The sequence below is a fragment of the Hippopotamus amphibius genome, chromosome 4 (genome assembly GCF_030028045.1).
Source record: "Hippopotamus amphibius kiboko isolate mHipAmp2 chromosome 4, mHipAmp2.hap2, whole genome shotgun sequence".
In the NCBI taxonomy this organism is placed as follows: domain Eukaryota; kingdom Metazoa; phylum Chordata; class Mammalia; order Artiodactyla; family Hippopotamidae; genus Hippopotamus; species Hippopotamus amphibius.
The window spans coordinates 145,477,715-145,502,786 of NC_080189.1; the positions used below are offsets into that span (position 1 = coordinate 145,477,715).

General features: G+C 34.7%; 1 protein-coding gene across 3 annotated transcripts in view; it reads left to right on the top strand.

Annotated features, from left to right (window-relative positions):
- Positions 1-25,072, top strand: part of ARID4A (AT-rich interaction domain 4A) — a 59,058-nt gene that overhangs the window by 19,261 nt on the left and 14,725 nt on the right. For all 3 annotated transcript variants that reach the window (XM_057731667.1, XM_057731669.1, XM_057731668.1), the window contains exons 9-18: positions 1,990-2,069; positions 3,133-3,209; positions 3,587-3,753; positions 13,243-13,315; positions 14,368-14,462; positions 14,616-14,713; positions 15,260-15,491; positions 18,027-18,277; positions 20,765-20,962; positions 23,753-23,837. In XM_057731667.1, the coding sequence (XP_057587650.1) occupies positions 1,990-2,069; positions 3,133-3,209; positions 3,587-3,753; positions 13,243-13,315; positions 14,368-14,462; positions 14,616-14,713; positions 15,260-15,491; positions 18,027-18,277; positions 20,765-20,962; positions 23,753-23,837 (1,356 nt within the window). The remainder of the gene's footprint in view (positions 1-1,989; positions 2,070-3,132; positions 3,210-3,586; positions 3,754-13,242; positions 13,316-14,367; positions 14,463-14,615; positions 14,714-15,259; positions 15,492-18,026; positions 18,278-20,764; positions 20,963-23,752; positions 23,838-25,072) is intronic.

The following is a 25,072-nucleotide window of genomic DNA, read 5'->3' on the forward strand; positions in this document are numbered from 1 at the left end:
TATGTGCATGTATATATATTACTCAGTTCCTATGTAATAGATTTACTTTACATGGGAAAAGTCTGAAAATCCTTTGAACCTTTCAGTTGTACAGGTTGACAAGCAAATGGGTTTGGATTCAGAATACTCAGGTCATAATTCGCCAGGAGATTTTAAAAAAAGATGCCTTTATTTATTCAATAGGTTTATCGTTTCCCAGGTGATAAAAGATGAGTAAGAATCAATCTTACATTTGATGATTATAGTGTAATGCATAGAATAATCCAAGTAACTGTAATATAAAATAGTATACATTCAATATTAGGACCTCTTGTCCTGAGACCTTGCATTTATTTGAAGGAAATCCAAGAAAGAAAAAAAAACCTTCATGAAGCTTTTGAGATGAGCCTTGAAGGATTTAAAGTTAGTTAGCAGAGCCTCACTAGAGAATTTTCTTAGAAGAAACAGAATAAGTAATAGCAGGAAAGCAGGGAGTTTGTTCATGAAACTGTGTGCTCTGGGAATCCATTTTGGCTAAATATTAGATGTGAATAGGGACATAATAGGAAATAAGACTGGGAAGATAATTTGGATCGAGGGCAGAAGGGTCTTTAAAGTTCCATCTAAAGAATTTGGACATAATTCTGCATAGAATTTTGCAGCAGAGTGACATTATTTGAGCTGCACGTTTAGGAGTGTTAATGAGGCAGTGGTGTGGTGGATGATTGCTACTGAAAGGAGCAGAGGTGACAGGAATCAATTTGGAGGCCATTATAGTGGTTCACAGGTGAGGTAACTAAGCCTTGGCTACTCATTCTTTAGGACTTACCTTAAGCTTTTGCTGCCATACATTTTCCCTGCCCAGGTTGGGTTAAATCTGCCTCCTAGGTGTTTTTATTGATATTTTATCTTATGCCTAGTTGGTATCACTGTACTTAGCCTCTGTTATGTTCTTTTTGTATACTTTTTGTATTTACCCCTCCATTTCCGTGTTATCTCCTTGAGGGCAGACACATCTACATTATTAGTCTAATAACTACCAGCACCTAACAGACAAACATTTAATACCATCTGATGTTAAGATAGCTGATATGACTGCCAAGAATTTTTAATTGTCTGGACATATGCTGTTTAATATGATAGCCATGAGCCGTATGTGGCTATTTAAGTTTAAATTGTAACTTAATTAATATTAAATAGAATTAAAAATTCAGTCTCTCACTTGCACTGGCCACATTTCAGGTGCTCACACCCATGTGGTTCATTGCTGCTGTATTGGTCAGTGCAGACAGAGAACATTTCCATCATTGCATAAACTCCTGTGGTTGGTGCTAGATTACCACAGAGGAGCTTATGTTGATCAGGTACAGTTCAACAATTTATTAGTAGACTTTAATTTTTTTTAAGTATTAAATTCTGTAAAGAATATACAGAGATTGGTTAGTTACTAATGTTAAGACATTTGTTATTTTTAAAAGTTAAGACATTTAAAAGTTCTTCACTCAGAGTTTCTCTGATTTGTTTAGTTACTAAGAATTGTACATGCCTTGGTAAGAATGGGAACTTAGCTGCTTATTTAAAACAAATAGCCAGATTTCAAAATAGATCCTGATTTAAGTGTATTTTATTTAAAAAAAATTATAATATGCCATATTTTCATCATAGATCATATGTTTTGTTTTTTGGACACTAAAAGAGTTATTATTATTTGGCTTAGAATCCTGATTTTTTTAAGTGGTCACATTATGATTTATATTTCATTAATTATTCATTTTATAATCTAATGACTGGATAAATTAAATATCTAGAAAACCAGTATGCTAAAGAAAAATTATAAGGTGATCTTTTGTTAGTAATTTATTATTGGAAGCTATTGACAGTGAACCTATTTCTTGTCAAAAATAATCTTTTCAAGAAGGTAGGGCATCCAGAATTGGTTTTTTTTTTTTAATATATTCTTTCTTTGAGCAGGGAAAATAGTAATCAATCTGTTTTTATTTTATATTTCAGGTAGTATCTCCCAGTTGTAATGATGATATTACAGTGAAAAAAGACCAATGTTTAATTCGGTCATTTATCGATTCTAAATTGTAAGTAATGAATCACTTAATAGTGTTATATCGGGAGGAAAAAAATGGAAATCAAGACCTTATTTTTTAAAGTTTCTTTCTTGAACTGAGAAGTTGTTACCCAACATGTTTTGACTGTTTGTAATGTAGGTTATTTTTTACTTAAAATTTTTATGTAAAAACTGGACAACCATATGTGAGAATAATATTTAAAAATTTTAAAATAAAGCATAGTATTGATTTTCTTTTTAATTGTAAGAATTCTGTATTTTTATTATGTGTACTATTTCATATTATGAAACATGAAATTAACTTTTAATAGAATTTATGTTACTAGAATAATTATTTTGACTTTTTTCTGACTAAAAGTCAGATTTTGAACTCCAAAAAAAATTAAGTTAAAAAAGTCAGATTTTTAGAAACCTTCTTTAACCTTAGCTTTGCTTTGTTTCCAAAAAAAAGGTAAAATTATATATTTATTGAGTTGTGATTCTCTGTGAAAAATTTGATACCATCATATATCTTATAATGATAAAAATTTTAATATTACCTTCTATTAAATTTTTCTTACTAAATTGAACAGTAAATTTGAGAAATATGAAAGATCAAAATAAACGCTATAAGGAAAACACCATGCTGATATAAACTACCCCATACTGTGTGTAAGAGGGTTGCATAAATACCACAAATACTACAAATGTGAGGCTCTCAAATTAGTGTACTTTGAGTGTGTGAATCTTTAGAATTAAGGTGTTAGCTTTGCCTATATTACCTCTTGCCCTTTATTAAGGATTAGGATATATATGGTCTTTTTAAACTTTTTTATTTTGGCACACGGGCTTAGTTGCTCCACGGCATGTGGGATCTTCCTGGAGCAGGGATCGAACCCATGTCCTCTGCATTGGCAGGCGGATTCTTAACCACTGCCCCACCTAGGAAGCCCTATATGGTCTTTTTAAAACAATTTATAGGGAAAATAATTTTGATTTTGAGATTTATATTTTCTATGTGTTAACATGACTGTTTAAGTGATAATTCTTATTTAATAATGGTTTCCCTCCCATTTATTCTTCTCTATAATTAGTTATTCTATAGCAAGAAAGGATATCAAGGAAGTAGACATTCTCAATCTACCTGAATCTGAGCTCTCTGCTAAACCAGGTAAAATAAGGATGAATCAGTCCATTTATTTCATGATGTGACTCTAAATGGCAAATTAAGTGACCAAAGCAGGACAATATTTTCTGGTGCCATTTTAACTGTTTAGAGTTGATATCTACTCTTCTTTAATGCCTTTTTTTTAATGTCTAGATAAAGTATTTGACTTGTAACAGTTTTTATGTTTTATCATTAACATTTCTGACAGTATTCCCTAGAGAAAAATAAACATTAATATGATATTATAACTTATGAAATATGTTTAAATTTACTGTATAGCTGAATTTGAATCCAGATCTTCTGCCTCTGAATGTCATGGCTTTCTCTTATTCTGTGGTGCTAATTGCATAACAACTGCTGAAGTACATTTTTACTTTCAGGGCTGCAGAAAGCAAGCGTCTTCTTAAAAACTAGAGTTGTTCCTGATAATTGGAAAATGGATATAAGTGAAATCCTTGAGTCATCCAGCAGTGATGATGAAGATGGCCCAGCTGAAGAAAATGATGAAGAGAAGGAAAAGGAAGCCAAAAAGGAAGAAGAAGAGATGGTAGGTGGAATTTCATGTTTGTAATATATAAAAACATTTTAATACTAAAAAAAATAATACCTTTGTATATTTTCCCTGTGTTTAGATTCTTTACATTACTTGTTGCTGTCTTTTTCTAGCTTATTTGGGGAAGAGGGAGCTTTTTGGCTTTTAGCTTAGTGGGCAAATCAGAATTTTTAGTGGGTAAGAGATTACAAGGAAGAACTTTTCAGGTTAAATGAGCAACAAGTGCAAACTTGGTTTTTGTTTGTTTGTTTTGTTTTGTTTTTTGACATCTTTTCCAAATAACCAAGGAGGAAGGAAATGTAACTTTTAGGTATATTACATGTGTTAACTCATTTAAATTATTGTCAGGTGGAGTAACTGTTATTATTCTACTTTAAAGAAAAAAATGAGAGTCAGAAAGGTTAAATAACTTTCCCAAGATGGCACAGCTGAAATGTGGAGAACAGAGATTTGAACCCAGGTCTGGTCTGTCTTAACTTTGAAATCTCTCCTCTTTTTGACATTTCACAGTAACTCAAGGTTAATGGGGGTTTAAAAAATCCTATCTAAACTGAAAGAATATTTTATTTGGCAGTTGGATAAATCATAGAAAAGATTTAGATTGTATTTATAAGTGCTAATGGTTTTCTTTGTAATATCACTGTGTTGTTGAGAATGTGTATGTAATTATGGGAAATCATTCATGAAGTACCACATCATTGCTTACACGAATATTGCTGTCCATTTATTCAACAGTGTTTTGTCATGTGGGATAAACTGTCCAGTATATTTTTGGTTGTTATGAGGTAAAGGGGCTTAGGGGCAGACAAAGAGAATGAGTTTACTGAAATAGAAGACCTATTTGAGCATGAAACATATTTACTTGGAAAATGTGGAATGCTTGTTTCTGTTTTACATACACAAATAATAATTTATGAAATGAAATGAGTATACTTGTATGTGATATAGGGCAGACGGTATTTCTTTCCTTTCACTTCCCCTGCAGTATTTGGTTTTTTTGCACTCTGAAATCAGAATGGCGGTTCATACTTACAGGCTGCCTACAGAGTTGCCATAGTAACGTGCTGTTGGTTTTAAGTGAGCATGCTCGGAAGGACAGGAAGGTTTTGCAGAGGCTTGGCAGGTTGCCAGTGGAGGTTTGCCAGATGCTTTGAAATGGGCTGTCTTTCTTTTCCTTTCATGTAATGTCTGATTTTTATGTGGAAGAGAATGTAAGTAGTGCTGTATAACCCTGCGGATGCTATGCCCTAAGAGGGAAAGCAAATATTTGCAAGTCAGACTGAAAAATGTTCAGACACTGTACTGATTAAGTAGAAGGGGAATCTAACCATTTTGCATGTGAAAGAAAATGCAGCACATAGGTAAGATTTTTTTTTTTTATATTACCATTTTGATTGTCAAAAGTAAGGTTAAATAAGAATTTTAGGTATTGATGATTCGGCTGATATGGTAGGACTCGTAACCAAGCGTAATTGTTTCATGTAAAAGAGACAGTAGGAGTCTATTTTTAGAATATCAGAGGATGAAGGCTATTTTTCTGAAACATAAGGTAGATTTTGAAATGAAAATGATAATGACAGTTTGGCAAAATTCGGGATTTAAAGTCTAAATATTAAATGTGATTTATGTATTTTATCTGTATATATTTATAGATTATATGTTTTCAGAGTAAATAGGCCACATTTTCAGGGTGTGAACTGTTGCAGTCTGGTTTTGTTTTGTTTTTTTAATTAACATTGAAGTTAGGATCTTATATTGCCAAATACTGAAATACATAGTCTATTTTTGCTAATACTTTTAATTGGTATCCCTTTCAGAATGCATTTTCCCTATTCCCCACCCCCCAAAAACCTGAAATTTTAAACAAAGAGGGTTAAAAGGCTTTGTAGTAAGGTTAGAGAGGATGGCTATAAAATAGTAAGTAGGAAATAGTGCTCTTGTTATAGCTATTAATTTTGTAAAAGTCATAATGTTTTATTTAAGCTGTGAGTAAATGTTAGTAAAAAAAGAATGAAGAGCAGAGGCAAGCTCTGTTACCTATTGTTTGCAGGTAGTAAGTAAAGAAATCTGAAAAGGTAAGGATCTTTGTAAGGATAGTGTCTTCTTAAAACGTATTACTTAAATTATGAACTGTTAACATTAAGTGAACCAAGATGCTTTTCACCTACTAAAAAAAAAAGCACAGTCACAAAATGTAGTCACTGATTATATCATTATTTAAAACTATTGTTCAGCTATTCATTTTCATAGCATATACTTTATTGAATTACCTAATATAAACGAATTTCCTCTTTTTCTCTGGCTATACAAGTAGATTTTCTTGAGTGAGATTTGGTTGCTTTAGAAAAAAAAAATCAGCTGCATTTCTTGCTCTTGGATTTAAGATTTAGATGCTGAATCATTCTAACCTGCCTTGAACAGTAATTTAAAAAGAATTTGATATATTGTAACACTGAAAAGCAGTTTAATCTAAATTTAGCTAAGAAAAAAAGTGGATATGGTATAAAATGAATTAAAATCTGATAAGCCAGGGCCTACCTGGCTTAGTCATTACAGGCCTTTACTATGTAAGTGAGGCTAAGCTGTTGTATTATGTTACAGATCATATTCTTCCCAAAATGTAATTATGCTATGCTTTTCATGAAGATTTAGTGTTGCTTGACAGTGATCAAAAAGATCTTGTCTAACATTCTGTAAACCACCATAACAATACTTTAGCCTGCCATTTGGTGTTTGTAAATTTTATGCAGTAGAATCATACAAGTGTTAGGTACTTCTGCAGTGCTAATGGGCTATGGACATTGTTTTTATATTTGATACTTTGAGTACCCTAACATAGCCTTCATAAGGAGATTTGAGATTTACTGTGGAGGAGCATCTTTTTTTAACTTTAATATTATTTTGAATTCCTAAGCATTGGTAGTTCAGGAGTTGAATATAAGAAATGTATTTCATACTGTTTACTGGGTAGAAGGAGACTTGAGAATCTGACAGGAAGTAGGTCCTATCTATATTGATGACTTTACATTTCAACTCATTGACAATTATATTGAAAAAGGTTCTGGAGAGTATTTTTGTAGGTTTTACTTAAATGTCTTTTGTTAGGACATTTTTATGTTGGAAAAGATATTACTGAATTTCCTTGTGAGCTTTGAAATTGATTGAAAAGTCCATGTAAACATAAACAGCAGTGTCAGGTATTCATTTACTCTTGACTTACATTCACTTTGGATGAATGTAGGAGAGTTGCCTAAGGGTAAAATAAATAGGTGTTTGGAAGACTGAATATCAGGTGGGAATTTGACTAATCTTAGCTCTTTTATCCTTTGGTTTGCTATAGGTAGGCTTATATGTTGGGCCCTTTCAAAACTCTCCTCTAATTTCATATTTAGTAATGAAAATTAGAATTTAGTGAATTTTTATAAGAAATGCTCTTTTTTGTTTAGAAATATTGACACCCATTTCTCCAGTTGTTGAATTTTTAGGGATCACTGTTACATTTAATTCCTAGGATTACATTCCACTATTATAAAAATCATAAGTGCTTGAACTTTTTAATTCATCGAAACGTGAATTTATTTTAATGTTTAAATCAAGTGTTATTTGTGTGTATTTATGCCTTTTTGTAGATCAACCATAAAGGCATTTGTTAGTGATAATTCAAGATCACTTTGGGTATAAACCTATAGTCAATGCTTGATAACTCAGGAAAATCATGTTAAGTCAATAAAATTTACAGAAAAATTTAAAGGTAATGTTAGTATTTTAGGAATATCTAGTAACTCCAGCTGCCAATCAGATGTTTCTAAGCAGGCCCTATAAAGCCAACCTTCAATGAATAACTGAGTCTTTAGCTTGCATTCAAATATAATAACTTATTTGCTAAAGTCTTTAAGTGTAGGCTGTTAAATAAGCAGGCAAAAATGTCCTAATGTGTTTAGCAAAACCTTCCTTCATAGTGCTAGCATAAGACTCTAACCAAATTAGGATCACCTAATCAGATTCATGAGGATTGCACATCTGTACACATAAATACAGCTATATTTTTATGTATTTATAGAAAAAAGTATTTCATAGTTGTGGTAGTGTGACTGATTTTAAAATCTTAGATTTGATAGCATCTGAACCACAGCTTGATGACTGAAAGTAAGATGTGTGTACCTTTTAAAATGGGGGGAAATTACTAATTTGTTATAGGCAGCTTGTTGTTAAACGGTTTTCTGAAATTATAAAAGTGTCTTACCACATAATCAATATATCATGCATGACATGTGGTTTCTGAAATTTTCTGTTTAAGTGTATGCAACAGAGAAGAATGGTACCACTCTAAATTTTATGATGAACAGATTTCACTGGGCCTTCAGTCCTGTTGGTTGGTTCTCAGTTTCTATAATCTAATCATTATCGCCTCCATTAAGCCAACAACCCTACCCCCACTCCACTCACTTTGGAAAGAAACTAAGAGCTTCAAATTGGGAGCCAGCTGTAAACCCCACCTGCCTGCTCTCCTTCCCTTGATGTACAATTGATAATATGTTGTCCTTTTCGGTAAGATAAGTCCTTCTTTTTATGCTCTGGATCTCATTCTCTTCTTTCTTATCTTAGACTATGAAGCATCTCTTTTCTTTCCAGCATCTTTAATGTATTCCTTTCTGTTGTATTCTTCTTATCCGCTTTTAAAAACATGCTTACATCTCTCCCAACCTCTGGCAATCTGTCCAGGTTCCTTCCATCAACCCCTCCACCTTATGGCCAGTTTGCTCAGAGTTATATGCACTGTTCTGTTTCCTGACCCAACCAGCCTGCCCCCCATTCACTCTTGATTCACTGTAGTGCACCTTGCACTTCCACCACCCCTAAAACAACTTTTCTGAGGTCACCAGTGACCTCCAACAAATGTTTGTTATGATTTCACTTGACTCCTTAGTAGGTATTCAGCATCTTTGACGTGCCTGCCTTCTTAAATCACCTGACATACATGACATTACATTTTTTTCTGGTTTAAACTTCCAATGAGGATGTCTTCATATTTTGTTAAGTCTTCAAACTCAGTATGTGCAAGACTGCACTCATCTTTTCCCTCAAAGCTGTCCTCTCTGTTTGGTCCTTATTCATTTGACTAGAAGCACCATCCACCCAGTTACTCAAGCTAGAATAAATGGAAGTCACCTTAATCCTCTCACTCTTGCCTCCCTATCCAATGAAACATCAGTTCCTGTCTCTTCTGCTTACTTTATAGCTGTCAAATTTGCCCACTTCCCTCAGTTTCTACTTCCTGCCACACTAGTCCAAGCCACTCCTCTCTTTCACCTAGCTAGACTGGTGCAGTAGCAACTCGTTCTTCCCACATCTGTGCTTTCCCTACTACAGTCTGTTCTCTGTACTGCATCGAAGTAGGGTTTTTGGGGTTTTTTTGGTTTGTTTTATGTTTTTTTTTTATGACATAACATCACACTAGCTTTTATTTTATTTTATATTTAAAGTGCACAATTTGATATTTTTTTCTTATTAGTGATGTATATATGGCAGTCCCAGTCTCCCAATTCATCCCCTCCCAACCCCCTCCACTTTCCCCACTTGGTGTCCATATGTTTGTTTTCTACATCTGTGTCTCTATTTCTGCCTTGAAGTAGGTTTTTTAAAACTAGACATATAAAAATGAGATTCCTCTTGGAATAAATTAATTTTAGGGCACAAAATAAAAATAAAGATAAATTCCAGTCATTGATGACAAAATTGTGACTAAAATTAGCATGTCTTTAACTTCATGGAACCTGTTGAGCACTCAGAACATGTTGAAACTTTGCGGACTACAAACATGAATAACTTAAACTAAAAAAACCCTTCAGCATTAACATCCCGCTCTCACTCTCTGGTGCTCTCTCTCCTTCAGGGGAGGGGTCATCTTTCCATCCTCAGGTGGCAAGACTAATTCAGGCTTTGATCCTCCTCTTTGTGGACTGTGACAGTAGTTCCCCTTTCCCTTCCAATCCATCAAATTCATTCTTGGCAGAGAATTTTAAAAATACAAATCTGACCTACTTCCACTTTAGCTCTCCCAAACCTCATGTCTACCCACGGTGTCCAGTTCTGATTCTCTAACATATCATTACAAAGTCTTTTCCTAATCGCCGCCTGCCTTCGCCAGCCTCATGTTTATGCTGTTTGCTCCCATTCCCGGGCTGTATACTCTTCACATTCTGAGGCTTTCCCTACTATTACCACCATCACAGCATCCGCAGCAGAACCGTTCATTCCGTCACCTTGCTCCTGTATTCTTTTATGTATTTTACAACACTTACCACATTTGTGAAATTGGTACACCTCCTGCCCAGACTTGAGGGCCAGAAGTAGAAGGCCAAAAGTGTCCTCTCATTTGAATTGCAATACTTTTGCAAAAGTCTGTGATTCATGGTAACTATCAAAAATGTATTTGAAGACATGGTGTCCAAAGTCGGAAAATTCATAAGCTAGTAGTAGACAGATACACAGCTACATATAATACTAGGTAGTTATACTGCTGGCAACTAAAATTGTAGGTTTCTTGAAATTATGATCATGTTCATGCCTCTTCTATATCCTTAGCCCCCTTCTTTGCCCTGGCATTTTACTGGGTGCATATTTACTCTTCACTTGCTTGACTAAATGAAGGGAAGAAGGCTCATCAGCAGTCCAGGGGACTCTACCCCCCATTATTACAACCCTCTCTCACTCCAAAACCCTTGAGGGATGCAACACCCTCGGCTCCCAACCAGGAAAGAGACCCTGTGGTTACGAAAATACCATGAACAGAGAAAGCAGACTGTGGTAGCAAACACAAGCCCCTACAGAAAAGTCGTAAAGGCATGCAGGCATTTTCTACCATGTGCACTTTTACTCTAAGGTGACTAACAAGACAGCTATTTAAAAAAAAAAGATTGTGAAGAATTACTTATTGTAAGAGATTAAGCAATTTTGATTTTTGCAAAGACCATCAGGTAAATTTAAAACTTTGTTTATAGCCTCATCTCTCTCTCTTTTTTTTTTTTTGATTGAAATAAATTTCTGCTCAAGCAGGCAGTCAATTTTAAGTAGAATTCTTTATTCATTTATATCTTGTTTTTACACCTGATAACTGCATTCTGAACTTACAGTTTTATGGCCATGGTTTCTCATGGTACTTAAAACACTCTTGACATCCACTGACTTTTAATTCCAGTGAATTTAAACTACCAATTTTTATCTATAAAACTATATTCTTTATCATTAAGAAGTTACCACATGTTTGGTAAAACCTTAATAAATGCCTAATTTACAATTGATGGGTTCATTTTGTTTACTTGCTTTTAGAAGAAATTTTGATTTCAAATCAGTAATTTTTTAAAAAAAAATTGCTTTACATATCCTGGATACAACAGTCTTCTTTGAATTCTGTAAGATCATAAAAGCTAAAAATGAGGTATTAGTCTGAGGAGAGACTATTATGATTACTAGGGACAGGCAAAGCATAGAGTCAGTCTGGTATAAGTTGTTTTTGTTTTTTTCCCCATACTGGAAGTCCTTAAAATTAGTATCTGAAATGATTCTTAGGCTACCAGATTACTCTTTTTAAGAAAATACATCTATAAATAAATTTATTTATTGGTTGCTGCACAGGCTTTCTCTAGTTGAGGTGGGGTGGCCACTCTTCGTTGTGGTGTGCAGCTTCTTATTGTAGTGTCTTCTCTTGCTGTGGAGCACAGGCTCTCGGTGCTCGGGCTTCAGTAGCTGTGGCACATGAGCTCAGTAGTTGTGGCTCGCGGGCTCTAGAGTGCAAGCTCAGTAATTGTGGTGCACGGGCTAAGCAGCTCTGTGACATGTGGGATCTTCCTGGACCATGGCTCTACCCGGTGTCCCCTGCATTGGCAGGTGGATTCTTAACCACTGCGCCACCAGGGAAGCCCCAGATTACTCTTTTCTTGAGTTAACTCATTGGCAGTTGTTTTAATAACCTTGCAAAAGCAAAATTTTTTAATTTACTTGGGGAAAAAATTGCCATTTCTTGATTTAAGCATTTGGTAAAGACCTCTATTAACTCTGTAGTGATTATGAAGTCTGTATATTGCTAGTTTTTGAGGCTTACTAGAACTTCGACTTGTTTCTTTATATTTTGTTAAACTGAAAGTACTCCAGTGTTATAAATCATTCTTAATGAATGTACTGAAAGAAAAAAAAGACTGTACTGAGGGAAAGACCTTTTCCTTGATTGCCTCATGCTTTTTTTTATTATATATTTTAATTGACCTTGATTGCCTTGTTTTTTTTTTAATGTATTTTAATCAACTACATGTTTATTGATCTTGGCTATATTATTAGCTATTAAAAACTTTTAAAAATACATAATTTTACTGGGCTTATTGCTCTCTGGACTTATGAGCACTCAATATTTATTGCTTGACAGTTGCCTTTCCTTTGAATATGGCTGTGAACGACAAAAGTCTGAATTCATCTTTTGGAACATAGAAAAATAGTCGTACTCTGAAATTAAATGATGGTAATTTATATGGAAGAAATATATCAGTGTTTTCTTTGTTTCTCCATGGTATTGTTAAACTTTAAGAATTTCCCCAAATATTAGTTTATAAGTAGTCTATGAGAAAAGGAAATATTTTATTAAAACCCCAAATCCATTTGTTTGCATTAGAAGAAATCATTAGGTTTATATGATTAGTACAATGTGACACACAAATAGATATTTGTAGGAATAGTTGTTTCTGTATGACTGTTTCCATTAGTTGTTTTTTTTTTTTTTTCCATAGAACTAAATTGTAGTTATGTATCTAGTTTCCTCCCCTAAGAAATAATTTTCATTTCCTAGGTGTTGCAAAGTCAACTACAGAGGCAGTGCAAAAAAGGCAGATGAGAAAAGCAGAATACTGCGATACAAGAGGGGCTGGTGGAGTCTGGGACAAAATAAAATTTATATGGCTCACTTAAATGCATTTAAATTTCTGTAAAACATTGTGCTATCCAAACAAAAAACCTTTGCCATGTGACTTTGCAGCCTCTGGTTTATATTCATTCAACAGTAACAAAATTTTAATGTTGGTATGTGGATTATTTTTAAATAATAAATTCATTTGTAATTATTATGCTCATCTATCAATATATTCATATGGGCTAGGTGGTATTTTGAGGAGTTTTAAGAAAACACCAAATGGGGTGAAAACAGTCTTGCCCCATTGCTGACCTTTCCCTCGTGGCAAATCTTTGTCCCCACGTGATGATCAAGGGGAAGGTTTGAGGAGTAAATGCGGTGAAGAGTAGAGACTATATCTGTACAGTTGCAGCAAACCAGCTCTACCAGAACATGAATTAAAATCTGGCATTGCAGGATTTTGAGAAAAATTCATATTTTCTGGCTTAAAATTTTATCCCCTTACCTTGGGTTCACAAAACAAAATCAAAGGTAGTGTATCTCCTACTGTTCATTGTTCTGTATATTTATATGTTTTTCCTTTACAGCCTGAGGAGGAACCTGATCCTGAAGAGAGGGACAACTTCCTCCAACAGCTTTATAAGTTTATGGAAGACAGAGGTATTTTCATGCTTATTATTTAAAAGTAGGCATTTCTGGGAATTTCTTGGTGGTCCAGTGGTTAGGACTCGGTGCTTTCATTGCCAAGGGCCCGGGTTCAATTGCTGGTCTGGGAACTCATGCAGCATGGCCAAAAAACAAGGTAGACATTTCTTTTACTGTTTCATATTGTAGGTTTATGTATTATTTTTGTTCAAATGGGTATAAGGATTTGGATTTCAAGCCTACGAATCAATTATAGCTGATAATAATAATTAAGTATTGAGAATAAAGACAACTACTAGTGTCTATTTTGAGTACAAATGTAGAGGAAAAGTAGTTTTGGTATAGTTATATTTTATCTCCTTGAGACTTATGAAACCAGAAAATATTATAATAATGTTTGAGTAATAACAGATGAACAATTATAATGTAAATCTACATACCCATTATTTATTTATGCTGTTTTTGTGGCAAATAAACTAGTCTGATCCTTGGTCTCAACAAATTAAACATAATGAAGTAGCCCCTATCTAAATAGAGTAGGATTTCTAATAAAGTTGGAAGAAATAGAACATTTATAAGTCATCATACTTCTTGACATTATATCAGTCTCCTGGAAATCCTCAGATAAATTGATCCTAGACATTTTGTCGCCTTTAGAAATGATCCTTCAGATTGCTGCCAACAGTCTTAACATTTGTGTGAAAGCATTAAAAATAGAACCATGGCCTAAAATGTCCCCGTTCCATTGTATGTTTCTTGCCCAAGCTTCTTGAACCAGCAACATTATTGGCTACATCTTGCAGGCCCAAGGTTTGATTTAGTTTTATCCAATTCAGTGGCAGTTGGAGAGGTGACTGTATTAGTTGTGGAAGTAAATCTAAAGACCAACACAATGCTGTGTAAAGAATATAGAGAATATTTTGTGTTGTCTTATATAATTTGAGGTTCTTTAAATATATGCCTCTGATTAATGATATTTGGGAAATCAGAAATTGGTAAGCTTTGTTTTCAACTTAGTGTTTTCCATTGGAATTAACATTATATTTCTGCTCTCTGATACTAAAAAGGTACTCCAATCAACAAACCACCTGTTTTGGGATATAAAGATCTCAATCTCTTCAAACTCTTCAGACTGGTTTATCATCAAGGTGGATGTGACAATGTAAGTAAGACTGTAGGGAAAAGTTAAATTGTCTAATGTTGCACTATTATATGTACTTTAGGTAATAAACACATTTTCTTAATGAACATAGAGTATTAGTGTAAAGATTAATTCCCTTTGCAAACATTAACAAATAAAAACTTAATTTTCCAGATTGATAGTGGTGCTGTATGGAAGCAAATTTATATGGACCTTGGCATTCCTATTTTGAATTCAGCTGCTTCCTACAATGTAAAAACTGCTTATAGAAAGTAAGTAGTATAGTTTATTCATCAAAGAATACATATTTACAAGGAATATTTTCCATTTAATTTGTTAACAATTAAATAAGAACACATCAATCAAAGAACATTAAAGTCAGAGAAAGTGTATAAAAAGGTTTAGGTTAATAGATACTGTGGTTGAAAATTTTTTCAGTGCACCAAGTCTGCTTACTCCATTTTTCATGTTATTCTCATTTCCTTTTCAAAATCAGAGATACAGGCAATATTTATAGTCTGAAGTTACGATACATGTTATAGAGTTGTATCTTTTATGGTGAACAGCCTGCATATCAAAACTGTGATAGCTGTGCTCAGTTATCACAAGCTCAGATTTTCCAGGAAAGAAGTTTTATTTTCTGATCAATATTTCTGTCTGTTTTCCTATATAAAACACCAAGAAATCAGTAACAGAAAAAGTACTTTGTAAAAAAAAAAGGCTTGAGTTTTACTTTTCAAAAACTATGTGTGCTTAATATAATATTCAAGTTAAATGTAAAGACTAAGATTTCTTAAAATGAAGTATTGTTTGTTTAGGTATCTCTATGGTTTTGAAGAGTACTGCCGTTCTGCAAATATTCAGTTCAGAACTATTCACCATCATGAACCAAAAGTAAAAGAGGAAAAAAAAGACTTAGAAGACTCCATGGAAGAAGCTCCAAAAGTAGATCAAGAAATGCCTTTAGTAGAAGTGAAGAGTGAACCTGAGGAAAATATTGATTCAAACAGTGAAAGTGAAAGAGAAGAAATAGAATTAAAATCTCCAAGGGTAAGTAGTTAATAATGGTTTTATCTAGTTTATTTTAAGCATTATTTTAATCTTTTTTTTATGGGCATTTTCAGATATAGACAAAAATACTCCTATGAACCTAGTTTATTTTCTAGTATATAGTTATGCTTCAGCCAGGCTAGCCTAGCTCCATTTCTTTAAATATACCACATATTATTTCTTCTACCTGAAAAACCATTCCTCTTCTTGTTCTCTTTTTATGTTTGTTCAAGTCATTCTCATCTGGGGTCAAGCCTCAAATATTCACTTCCTTCAAGTCTTCTGCTAAAAGTGTCACCTCACTGAAGCCTATCCTGGTCACCTTATCTAAAATTGTAACCTACCTCCTCTCTCAGGCACTTGCAATCCCTCTAATGTTGCTCTTTCTGTCTGTAATTTACTTACTTACTCTGTTTACTACTTATTGTTTCTTTACCCCACTCTGGACTAGAATCACACAAGGGCAAGGATGAATTGAGAGATCCCAGGCATCTAGAATAGTACTTGGCACATAGTAAGGACTTATTAAATAGTTGTTGAGTGAATGAATCTCTTCTTTATAATACCTGTGCCCTCAGCCAGGTGGGATCTTTTCTTCACTCCACAACACACCGTACAGCTCTTGTGGCAGTTTTTCATGCTCAGCCTTGGTTCCTAGTCACATGCACACTGGTTTTATCTTCTAACTCTACTCTTCCTCTCCATTAGTATATAACTCAAATCAGGAATTGTCACCCCCTATTTTGATCATTGTCTGATGATGTCTACACAGTAGGATTTATCAATTTTAGAAGTAGAAAGAAAATTTATCATACTGTCAAAGAAGTTCAGTTATTGTAATGCATCTTATTTTTCAGTGAAATTATATTTAAAATGAAAGGTGAAATCATCTTTTTTATTTGCTCAGAAACCATTTTTTAAAACTATTTCATCTAGTAAATGGAACCTTCTAGTAAATTTCATGAAACATCCAGTGGTTTGTTTCTTTTTTTAATTTTTAAAACTGTGGTAAATACACATAAAATTTATCATCTTAACCGTTTTTACACGTGCAGTTCAATTAACTACATTCACATTGTTGTACAACCATCACCACCATCCATCTCCGGAAATTTCTTCATCTTGCAAAACTGAAACTGTACCTATTAAACAGTAACTTCTCATTCCTCTCTTCCCCAACGTCTGGCACCCACCATTCTACTTTCTATGAATTTGACTACTCTATGCACTTCTTATAAGTGGAATTATATACTGTTTGTCCTTTTGTGACTGGTTTGTTTCACTTAGCATATGGTCTTCAAGGTTTATCCATGTATGCATTAGAATAAAGACCTTCCTCATCTTTATGTAAAACATCTGCAGAGTACTGTATATGGATGTACCATAAATTACCTTCCTCAAGATTTTCTCCAATTTTTTATGATTATAAAAGGTACTGCAATAAATATGCTCGTAAAAATGTCCTCCCCATTTGTCTAAACATAGAGGCTTGTAAAAATATCCTCCTCATTTGTCTGAATACAGAGGCCAGACTTCTAAAAATGGGGTTTCTGGAACAAAGGTATAAGTTATACAAACCTAAATTTTGATGGATAACAGATGCTTTCATTCATTTAGCTACAAATATTTAAACAGAACCTGCCACGTGCCAGGCACTGTCTAGACCTTAGGTGAATAAGACAAAGATCCTGCCCTCATGGAACTTACTCTTAAGTTTGTTTTTTTTTTCTAACTTTGATATTTAAATAGCACATAGCCAGGAACTAGGCAAAACATTTGTTATACTGAGAGATTAATTGTAAAGTATTCTAGTGCTCCCGGAATTATTGGCTCTTCTTTTATCCTCACTTTATTCCAGGTAGAGGGAAATTCTGCCAGTGTGTAGAGGTTGACTGGAAGGAAAATTTAGGAGAGAATGAAATGGCTCAACAGTTTCATGGTCAGTTGAGCATGCAACAAGACTGGATAAAAGCTGCTGGGGGTATAACAAGTTACTGCTGGCCGAGTGAGCTCTCCAGATACTCATTAAAAGAAATGAGCTCACTTTTCCATCATTGATATAATTCATTCCTTTTAAAATGTAATCACACTGAAATACAGTGATATGTTAATTTTATCTTAGTAAACAGAATTAGAGATGACAGAATTTCTAAAAACTTAAGGGACTGAGTTATTATTCTTATTAACATACATCATTGACACTTAGATAATTCTTTAAAGACTTTTATTGTAGTCAAGAAATATTTAAAGTGGCATAAAATAATATAGTGAACACAGGAGAAAATTTTTGTTTTTTATGTAGTATGTAGCCAGGGATCATAGTAGACTTGGACATGATTAAGTAATTTACATGGGTTATTCTTTTACTTTTGAGAGGAAGAGAAAAGTAGGCAGGAGTTGATGGGTTTTCAGTGTCATATCTCAAGCTAGAGAGACTAGTCATTGCTGTGAAGCTTTAAGGAAAAGATATATTTTTCTACGTTTTTTTTCTCCTTTGTAGTGATAGTTACTTTAAAGCTTTTATCTACCTACTAGGGACGAAGGAGAATTGCTCGAGATGCAAATTTTATTAAAAAGGAAATTGAAGAAGAGAAAACAGAAGACAAATTAAAAGATAATGATACAGAAAATAAGGATGTAGATGATGACTATGAAACTGCAGAGAAAAAAGAAAATGAGCTACTACTGGGGAGAAAAAATACACCAAAGCAAAAGGAGAAGAAAATTAAAAAGCAGGAGGATTCTGACAAAGACTCAGAGGAAGAGGAAGAGAAAAGCCAAGAGAGGTACATTATCTTATATTTGTTCTCCAGAAGCACCTGTCTAGGGTACAGCAGTGCTCTGTTCCTGCTTAGAGATTCAGGTTTGAGGGAATGTTTTCTTATTGGGACTTCCATTCCTCTTGTCTAATGAAGGTGAGACACATTGTGAAGATGATGTGTATTGCCTTTTGGAATTGGAGAATATACTGGTCGCACCATTTTAATAGCACTTGTGCCCTAAACAGTGGCCTCAAAGAAGGCTGCGCCACCCAGTCAAAAGAAAGGTCCTGCAGTTGACAGCAGGGAAGGGAGCTGGAGAAAAATGGAGGAAGTGGACAAGAGGAAACAGCGACAGCAAAAATTCCATTTTAAAAAAGGTACAATGTGGGAAAGCTAACAAACACATGGGTGCACAGTACTAGCAGATGTTTCTGTGTGTTAGCTTTATCTACGACATTTTTCTTTTCCAAGTTACCGTATTAGAATAAGTGGCATGCACCCCTGATTCTAGTTTGGAAAATACATTCTTGCCCCACATCACAACAATTAAATTTCGGCTTTTTAATGTTCATCCTGTTTGCTGTTGAGTGAAAACTGTTTTCGTTTTTTGGTTTTTTTTTCATGTATTATACACGTATGGACTGAATTGACTTAAAAATAACCAAAGATTAGGCAGTCCAGCTAGATCACAGTAATGTCCAGCTGTGTTCAGTTGGCCATTTCTTTGTTGTCAAATGGATTTACTAATTTTTAGACACTACTAAAAAATGAATTTTAATTCAGCAACAACAGCATAACACACTTACTTGTATACAAGCTCTCCTCCATATTTATTTTTCGATTATTATCTGATGCTAAATTTTCTAGAAATTTGAGTTATTAAACAAAATTGGGAAAAGTGACCTGCTCCAACTAGTGGCTGACACCCATCTGAAAATTAACCATTGAGAAAATAACTGGAAAAATAGTAATGATTGGTGAGTGGGAGAGGTAATTTTATGATTCAGTACAAATAGGTACAGGAGCTTTCACAGTTAGATTAGTAAATAAAGAAAGTTCGGTAGTAAAATATGATTAGGATTAGGGGAAGTGGGAGGAAATAATTGGAGTTGAGTATAATGATATGAATGTAGTATTTCAAATATTTGGACAATAAATTTAAGCAAAGGTAAACCACTTAAAAAGTAAGGCCTAATTATAGTTTGAAGATTTGTTAAAAATAAGCATCAAAGTGTGTATGTTTTATAGTATCTAATAATGCATAAAACATGTAATACATATATATATATACACACACACATGCACACTATGTGGTTTAAAACGCCTTTATAATTAATTGATATGTAAATGGAATAAATATTGATTTTAGAGACAGAAAATTACAGGCTCAAATACAAAGAACAATATTTACTTTTATTCAATAAAAATTGAATATACAAACATAGTCTGCGTTCTCATTCAGTAGCAGAAATTTTGGAAATAGGAAACTTTGTTATCTATAGAGGCTTCTGTTTTAAGCAGTTTCCCATGGTGTTTTGAAATTACCTTATCAGGATATAACTGGAAGGTGCCCTTGGAAAGAAAACATTCCTGCTGTTGACGGGTTGTCAGCGCGTCTTCGTGTCGGACTCCCCAGTGGTCCCTACAGTAATGCCCTATGTTTAAGACAGAACACAGCACCTCCTCTTAAGCTTTTTAAAACTCTTGTGACACTAGTATGATCTTTGATGCAAATAACTTCTGAGTCCTTGCCGGGCTAATAGAGAATGTTTTATTTATAAAAATATTAAAAATATTGTTGGGCCTCCCTATGTGAATCTCCTTTATATCTGATTATCAGAACAAAGAAAAACTGATGGGAGATGTGTAAAAACAAATAGGAACCAACGCAAGATACACAAAGCTTTGTTTTTCTGGTGCTATCCCACAGTTATAACAAGTCATCTAATACTCAAATTTTATGTATTGTTTCTTTGTTGGGTGGGGAAACCTTTAAAGTAGAAACTGTCAATAGTTTAAAAGATAGTGTTACTAAGGTAGTTAGCCCTTGTTTTTGCCCACCAAAAAACCAGTCTTGGTTAAGAACCATACTGAACTGAGCAGAAAGTAGTAGTAAAGTTGACTTCATTTTAGTTGCAGGAAGTTAAAAACTATCTTTAGATCATTTTCACATGTAAGGTGGCATTTGAGTATGAATCCTAAAGACTTTTTCAGAGCATGTTGTTCTTATTTTCCTTTATCAAAAGTGACTTATCTGACTCTATGTCATCATTAACTGTGATTATTGATTGGCCTTTAAGAAGTATGGATTTACTTTTGGTACAGTGCACCTTTACATAATAAATAAGTTTCTTAGTAAGTAGTCTAAAAATCTTCTCCTTCTCCTCCTTCTTCTCCTCCTCCACTGACATGTTATTAAGGTAATAATGAGGTTATGACTCTTCTGCATGTTGGATTCTCCCTTTTCCATTAAGTTATTAGTAGTATTATCAATGTTATAACTTACTGCAGGGAAGAAACTGAAAGCAAATGTGATTCTGAAGGGGAGGAAGATGAAGAAGACACAGAACCCTGCCTAACAGGAACCAAAGTGAAAGTAAAATATGGACGAGGGAAAACACAGAAAATCTATGAAGCCAGTATTAAAAGCACTGAAATTGATGATGGAGAAGTTTTATACTTGGTACATTACTATGGATGGAATGTGAGGTAAGCAAGAAATGTATTCTCTTATTTCAAAATTTCTCTCATTGGTTCAGAAAGATCAATTTAGTGTTTTGAAGAACTAGAGCAAATACTATATATGTATTTACAAAGCACACCTTGTATCTGAATTTTCCAAGACTCCTAACAGTCTCACTGTTTAACTAGCTGTGTCAATACTGCCAGCCAAAGGTCATCAGGATCACATCTGTTGTTCAGCAGGTTGGGTTTATTACTCATTTGCAGTGAGGGAGAACGCACAGCTTGGGGAACCACATGGCACCTCAGAGGGCGAATCAGTGAAATCTCAGGGTACCACCTTAGAGAACACCAATAGTCCAGGATTCTGTGGAAACCCTGAAGGGAGCCAGGCCCATGGCTCCCAACAGTGCACGTGGGTTTGTCTGTTTGTTTATTAAGTTTATCAGAAATAAGGCCCGTATCAAGCCTTGTAATAATTCTGAACTGGTTAATTAATTTAAAAAAAGATTAGATAGGACTTAATCTGAGCTTCTGTTAGGTGATTTTGGGGAGGGTTTACAGACATGGGGCTTTGCTCTAGACTGGATGCTGTCAGGAAGCGGGGGTAATTCTGTGACTAGTTATCTTAATTTTATCTATAAGGAGAGAAGACTAGACCAAGGTTAATGCTATAACTGGTAAAGCAGCAGTAGTCACTAAGGGAAAAAAAGGATGTTGTCATTTTTGTGGCTTGGACAATGTTCCTGTTTTTCCTGTGTTGAGATACAGCTAGGGACTGGTCTTGTTTTTGTCTCGATCCATCATGGTCATGGAACACACCTTTCTGATGTTGATGTTCTGTGAAACTGTTCACGTTCAACAGGAGAACACCACGCACTAGCTGTGAGGGCCAGCACAGCTCTGTAGCAACAGCAAGGCCCAGCTAATAGTACCAGGCCAGTTCCTGAATGGCAGGGACTGCTTTTCTCTTTCTCCTTTAGAAAGTCTTGTGTGTTCATTATCTCTGCTTGCCCTGTAGTTGCTTTGAGCCAGCGTGCTCCAAAATTTCCCTGTATACTCAGTGTGCCCTGTTATGCCTCAGTGCTCTCATCTCAGAATTGGGGACGGCAGAGTACCTACTTTACAAGAATTTTGTGAAAAGTAGTGCTAATATCTATATTAACATGCAAAGTTAATACAGTTAGTGCCTGGCACGTCGTAAGAGCTCAATAAATGTTAACTGTTTTCTTTAGTGAGGGAGAATTTGGTTTCTGTCCTCTTACGTCATTTTAAAAGAGTATGGGCTTAATGAATAGCCTATAAAACTTTAAAATTTCTCTTTTCTCAGACCAGCCCCTGTGGCCTTCACATTTCTGCCTACACTAAACACAAACTTTTTTGTCCATCTCCCAGTTGTTTTGTATGCATGTATTGAATTTGAGAAGAAAAACCGTACTTACCGACCTCGAGTCCCTGCTTTGCAGTTGCAGCCCATTGTAGCCTTCTTTTTTCCTCAGGTTCTGTTCGGTTCACAACCATCTACTTTTATTTACCATCAGTGTGTCTGTCCTGCTTTCCAGAATTTGCCCCTCCTTATCATCCTTCTCCCTCATTTTTTTTAATGTTTTACTGTACGACTCTTTTTTTTTTTTTTTAAGAACTTTTATTGAGATACAGTTGACATACAATAAACTGCAAATATTTAGAATGTACAATTTGGTATCCCAATCTCCCAATTCATTCCCCGCCCCCATGTACGACTCTTCTAAACAGTCATTTTATTATATGTTCATGTTCTTCCTAACTGGTTATCTTCCTAGCTGGTTACCTAACTGGAATTCACATGGTTTATGGTTTGTCATTGGCCTTCCGTACTGCTAGATATTGGGTTAATGCAGGAGATGATCGTCATTAAACCGCAGTGTAGGTAGTCATGGTACTGTGTCAGCTGAACTTGTGCATATTGGAACAGTGTTCTTCTTTTGCGTGGCTTCACAGTAACTGGGTTACAAAGTGAGGGTATGGTTCCCATCATCATGGTGCAGTTCAAAGCAAAGACTGCCTGTAGTTTTTTTGCTTAAATGTTCAGATTTTAGATTTTGGTTGAGTTCTATAAATTCCTATGTATTTATATAATGCAAAAGCTGTTATTTAGTTCTACGAAGTTTAATTCCTTATTTGCCACCGGTTAGTAATTTGGACTGACTATATTAAAATCTGGAAGTGATGTCAATATTTTGGAAAGGGGAAATTAGGAGTTTTCAACTTGAGTTAAACAGAATAAACTTAGGTAAAGGAAATATCTCTAAAAAAATTTCAGTCTTAGAGGTGATACAGTTCAGAATAAAATTTTATTAGAAATACTGGAGGCTAGAGAGAGTTCTGGTAGAAAGAGTTGAAAAGGACTTCATGAAATAATCTGGAACTGATCATATTACAAATGTGAATTTACCTGACCTGTTTTGCATTATTCAGTCAATAGAATGAATTCTAGTGCAGAATCAGCTTATTTCATTAAGCTTAGATGTTTGGGAGTTGTGGAAAAGAAGGCAGTTCAAGCAGTCTTGAATCTATTTAGAGTTTGCCTACTCCACTATCCCTGGAAGCCTGTTTACCCTGGGAAATTCTCTTGTCTTGCCCTAATGGTGGCAGGTACACAAAACACCTCGTACAGTACCTGGCACACATGTTACCAGCAAACTAGCATGTGTGCCCTTCACACTTCTGCCAACACTAGCACCACATTCTTTAGCCTGTCTCACTGCTGTTTTTATTTGGTGAGTACATTTCAAATAAGGTATTCTTGTGAATTTTTAATATATTCTTTATTTTAAGGTATGATGAATGGGTGAAGGCTGACAGGATAATCTGGCCGTTGGACAAAGGTGGACCAAAGAAAAAACAGAAGAAAAAAGCTAAAGTATGTATATAGGTGCCATATCCTTTATGATAGGTACAGGAATTATTCATATTGTATTGTATTTTTTTATAAAACTTGTTTTCTCATTGTTATACTCATCTTGAGTCTTTCAAAGTAATTGTGATTTTCTCTCTTACAATCCAGAAGCTTAAAAAGTAAAAAATGTTAACACATCACCACACTGTTTCAGGAAAGGTGAAAACCAGCGACCCCTAGGGGACAGGCTTCAAACGCAAAGGCCTGTGAGATTCTCTAGAAAAGGGGTAGAGTAGGACTGAGAGTGACCACGAAGAGGTCAGGTTCCTCATCTAGAGAGGATGGAGCTAACCGTTCTGCTGTGGGATGCAAACTCAAGGTTGCCAGATTTTAGGGTTTTTCAAGACAACTGTGTTTTGTAGAATGTGAAATCTGATTTTTGAACGCTGGAAGCTAACACTAAATTTTAAAACATACATTGGCCAGTTGTACCCTCATGTACACCCTCAATTTTCAGCCTTTGCTGTAGAGCTGATGACATATCTTTCTCTTCCTCAGGGAATAGTAAGAAACAAGGGCGAGAGCTGAGAAGTGTAAAGCTTTCTAATGTGCTGACTCTGACCTTTACAATATAATTGCAGTATTACAAGTTGAAGTTGTAGAACATCATATTCATATAAGTACAAAATATGTTAGAAAACTATTTAATTTTTCCATAACTACAGATTAGGAGTTGACATAACTAACCTTTTTTTGTTTATTTGGTTTTTTTTTAATTCTCCTTTTTTTAAAGCTCTTTGAGTGTAATTGCTTTACACTGTTGTGCCAGTTTCTGCTGTACAACAAAGTGAATCAGCTGTATTTACACATATATCCCCATATCCCCTCCCTCCCACTACTCCTTCCCACCCCTGTAAGTCATTACCAATCATCGAGTTGATCTCCCTGTGTTACACAGCAGTTTCCCGCTGTCTGTTTTCCATTTGGTGGTGTATATATGTCAGTGTTACTCTCTCACTTCATCCCAGCTACCCCCCCTCTCCCCCCGCACCATCCTGAAGTCCATTCTCTACATCTGCTTCTTTATTTTTGCCCTGCCACTGGCTTCATCAGTACCATTTTTTTAGATTCTATATATATGTGTTAGCATATGGTATTTGTTTATCTCTTTCTGGCTTACTTCACTCTATATGACAGATTCTAGGTCCATCCACCTCACTGCAGATAACTCAATTTCATTCCTTTTTATGGCTGAGTAA